Genomic DNA, 4557 nt, shown 5'->3' with positions numbered 1-4557 from the left:
TATTTCAATTTGTGATATTTTTCAAAGAATTGCAACTAGACGTACTATGTGGCTTATCCAAAAAAAAGAAGAAGATATAAATATATATATATATATATATACATACAGATATCTAAATACCTTTACTTTTGAAGTTACCCTACGATATGTATTTATATATATACTTTATATACATATATGTATTTCATTGGCCCTTGATTTAATTTAAGGCTTTTTATATGCATACCTAATACATATATATATATATTATACTATAACCAACTAACCATATGGCTGCAACTATTCAATTAATTATTGTAATTAACTCATCAAACAAGAACTACCTAATTAAATCTATGTGTGTATAGCGCGGATGCCATATGAATTGCAATCCACAAAAAAAGCAAAAGCAAAAACCAAATCAATTAGATAGTCGAAAACTATTTTATATTCCCGCAACAAGCAACGTTTTTTACATATACAAATCCAAATTAATTAATTAATTAAATTATTAATTAAATAGCACCTAAGTTAAGTTTGTTAATTGTTTTTCAAAAATATGACAACCAAATATTATAAAAAAATACAAAATATTTTTGGATTTCGCTCAAAAACTAAACAGAGTAAAAGCTTTTTGGAATTTGATTTACGCGCCTCTCAAACTGTTAGCTGATTGGGTTACTCTCAAACTGTGAGCTTTTCGCTTACATTGTTTTGTATTTTCGTTTGTTTTGCTCAAATTTCTGTTTACTTACAAAAGCTTCAAATTACTTTCTGTTTTATTTATATTTTTTATTAATTAATTAAAAACACATGTTTGGCCACTGGAAGTGCGAAAGCTTTCAACGCGTGCTGGAAACCAATTGTTTGAGCATAAATTAAAACTTACTAGAATCCAATTAGATTAAAGTAGTCATATTCTCATCTGCTTATCAGACCACAATTCCACTTGAACTTGGCAGCTGTTATGCAATCGGGCGAAAATCAAATTAGATAAACAGACTTCTGTATATAAATACAACTTTAATGTATATTTTTAGCACATATATATATATATCAATATAAGAAGGAAGCCTTAAAAGTCGCCAGCACATTGAAACCCCAATTGGGATTTTAACATAATGCGCAATAAATGCAAAACTGGATGTTGTACGGAAGTCCAATAAGAGATGCCGCCCGCGTGGCAATCTGATTAGTTATTCTCGTTCTTCATGAAGTCATAGACGATGGAGAAGTCCTTGCTGCCCAATCCCTTGGACTTGAGTGTGCGGTAGATCTGATGGGCCAGAGCACCCATTGGAATGGGCGTGTTGGAGGAGGTGGCCACACCCGAAGCCAAGCCCAGATCCTTGGTGATCAAGTCCGTGGAGAAGCCACCCTTGTAGGAGTTGTTGGCCGGGGCAGTGGGAGTTACGCCGGGCACGGGATTGTACAACTCGGAGGCCCAGCAGCGGCCAGTGGACGAGTTGATAATCTCAGCGAAAGTCTTGGGATTCAGGCCCAAGCGGATGGCCAGATTCATGGCCTCGGACACGCCAATCATGGAAATGGCCAGCATCATGTTGTTGGCCAATTTGGCAGCCTGGCCCATGCCATAGTCACCGCAGTGGGTGATGCGCTTGCCCATGCACTCGAGCACAGATTTGACGGCGTTGTACTCTGCCTCAGTGCCGCCCACCATGAAGGTCAAGGTGGCCTGCTCAGCACCGGGAACACCGCCAGAGACGGGAGCATCAATGAAGCGAGCGCCCTTGGCGCTGATGCGCTTCTGCAGGGACTTGACGAGCGTGGGATCGATCGTGGAGGAGTCAATGAAGATGGTGTTCTTGTTGACGCCATTGGCGGTCATCTCCTCGTACGAGGCATCCACAATGTCATTGTTGGGCAGCATGGTGAACAAGAAGTCCACATTCTGCGCCAACTCAGCGGTCTTCGAGTAGACGGTGGCGCCCTTGGCCTTGAGGTTATCGCACGCTGGCTTCGAGATATCGAAGACATGGAGCTTGTGGCCAGCCTTGATCAGATTGCTGGCCATGTGGCCGCCCATGTTGCCCAGACCGACAAAGCCGATGTTCTTGGAGCCACCCTGGGTGGACATGCCACGGATCAGGGTCTGGCTCCAGGCATTCAGAACGGACTGTGACACAATGCGTAGCGACATGATAAAGACTGTCTGTGGAAGATTTTATAGTTATGTAAGAGTTTGCACTATATCTGCCCCCCCCCCCCCCCCCCCCACCTCCCTTTGCTTTGCAAGAACACACCCACCTGTATTAAGCTCGAGGCGCACAACAAGAAATAGCTGCTAAAAAAGTTCTACACGATCGGACGACTGCCAAAAGCACACTGAGCACACACTCGCACCAACCGGTCGAAGTTGGCTGGTCACGTAATGCGGCTTCTTTCCAGTGTTCAGGCTTGCCAACGTTGCGGCAAATGCGGAGCAAAACCGCCTACTCAAGTGGTTTAGGCGTGCTGGCAACTCTGCTAGATCAGCTTACTCGCTCTCACTCTGCCGTTCTGTCGCTCTCCAACTCTGACTCTCAGCATTTCCAGCTTGTTAGCTTTGACTCTCTCGCACTGGAAGTTTATTTTTATTTATTATTCTATTAGCGAGGCACACACGCGCTGACGACTTATCTAGCGTCTACGCAGACATCGTCTGATGCTTGTGGGCATGGCATAAAGTGGGCGTGTGTGTGCTTGCGTGTTTATACTCTGCATATGTGTAGATGCGAAAGCTGCGCAGTCAGCGCTGCTCAAACTGTGCGCAGCTTTTATGTCGCTTGGCAGCAGCTGATAGTATTTTTTTTTTCTCCTCCTCCAATTCCTCCAATTATAATGTTTTTATTTATTTATATATTGCTGTTGTGATTTTGGCTTATCTTGCTGCCCATTCCAACTAGTTCATTTTATCAATTGAACTTGAACCAATTCGTTTTGTTTATCTTTTCTGCGTTGCTCTCGCTATTATTCCATTCCATTCTGTTGTTTTTTCTCTGCTTTCGTCCAATTGCGGCAAATATCGTGCATAACTGTAAACGCACGCGAAATTTCCAAATCTATTTGTACGCCCCACTCACTTTCGTTGCCAATATGCGCCCTTCATGATTTGCCCAATTGTTGTTTGTTTGCAAAACTTAAGCAAAAATATAGTTATAAATAGAAATGCCCAATTTCGCATATCATATTTCATATCTTCGTTGATAACTTTCCCACCAAATACCGGGATCACTTAACTGTTGTCGATGATGTTGTTGGTGTTGTTGTTGTTGTTTTGTCAGTCGTTTTGGCATGCATGAAATTGCAACTGGGTCTTCGTTTCGCAAATTTCGACCATTTACTGTGCTGCTTATGCAACGATAACGTCGCAGTCGCAGTCGCAGCCGACGTCGCCGCTGGCGTCGCTATGCTTTCGTTATAGTGCAGAGAACCTGCTTGCAGTGAGGAGTCTGCCACTGAGCCGATCTGGCAATTACTTTGTCATCATTTTACTGATATCTGTGTCAGAGCGTCTGCAGCATCATGTGTAAGCGTAAGTGTGGGCAGTTTATCGCGGCCTCAGTGCGTTTCGATTGAGGTGTGCTACGGGCTAGAGCAGACAGCAAATCACATAACGAGGACATCTGCTCAACGTTTCAATAATAATAGAAAACACTTTACATAAGAGCTGAGCACTTGTCAAACAGTTGACAACAACAACAACAGCCACAACACCTTCTTATCTATCACATAAAGTGCAATTCAGCGTATGATTAACATTAACAACAACAACAACAGCAACATTAGCAACAACAACATTAAACAACGCCAAACAACAACATTCACATTAACATCGACATCAACGGCGACAACAACAGCAAATGACCGAGTGAGAGCGCGTTTTTAAACAATTTACACCAAACAAACAGCAACAATTAAAAAATGTTTGCAACAGACAAGCAACGACGAGCAAATACTCTGTAAATTTGCAGAACAACGAAAAGCAGTTTAACAATTTTCAAAATTTCTTACTAGGAAATTACAGAACAAATTTTAAATTAAAATTTAACATAAACTAAAAGCAAAATATTTCGCTTTCGGTTATAATAAATGTGTGAATATGGAAATTATTGTATAAAATACTGCAAAATACTTGAATATTATAAATTCAATGTAGTTATATTAGTAGAGCAATAAACAGTATCAGAGCAGAAAGAGGACTTTCAGCATATCAAGATCTTTGCACATTTTTAATAAATAATATATATAATAATAAAATATGTAATCAAAATTGTCTTCAGTACCGGTTTTATATACACTAAAAGAAAATATACAATATGTCACTTAAAACAAAGAGCTCTTCCGCACTTCTTTCTATCTAATCAACTATCAGTTCCGCATGCCCCACACAATTACAGGGTATACATGTACATTTAACAAAAGCACCTCATTATAGCATACTGAAACCCATGAGCATGAAGTGCGTTGCCGTATGACCACAGCAAGAGGCAGCGCCTGTGCTCCACATTATAGATCGCATCGGATCGCGACGCATCGCGTATACGCCACGTAGTGCGCTGCTCATTAGGCGAGTCC

General features: G+C 41.2%; 1 protein-coding gene across 2 annotated transcripts; it reads right to left on the bottom strand.

Moving 5' to 3' along the window:
* Positions 1-982: 982 nt before the first annotated feature.
* On the bottom strand, positions 983-2407 carry LOC108615719 (3-hydroxyisobutyrate dehydrogenase, mitochondrial). Of its 2 annotated transcripts, none has more exons than XM_018010423.2 (2): positions 2248-2407; positions 983-2152 (listed from the first exon to the last, which is right to left on the bottom strand). In XM_018010423.2, the coding sequence occupies exon 2, from the start codon at positions 2138-2140 to the stop codon at positions 1172-1174; it is 969 nt and encodes a 322-aa protein (XP_017865912.1). In that variant the 5' UTR covers positions 2141-2152; positions 2248-2407; the 3' UTR covers positions 983-1171. The 2 variants fall into 2 exon arrangements, with proteins under 2 accessions (XP_017865912.1, XP_089327689.1); XM_089471563.1 differs by having other exon boundaries at positions 983-2148; positions 2248-2400.
* Positions 2408-4557: the final 2150 nt, after the last annotated feature.

Source organism: Drosophila arizonae, chromosome 5 (assembly GCF_054131065.1).
Source record: "Drosophila arizonae isolate 15081-1271.41 chromosome 5, UAZ_ARI_1.0, whole genome shotgun sequence".
In the NCBI taxonomy this organism is placed as follows: domain Eukaryota; kingdom Metazoa; phylum Arthropoda; class Insecta; order Diptera; family Drosophilidae; genus Drosophila; species Drosophila arizonae.
Note: the sequence above shows the minus strand (reverse complement) of the source record. Positions and strands in the feature narration are given on the sequence as shown.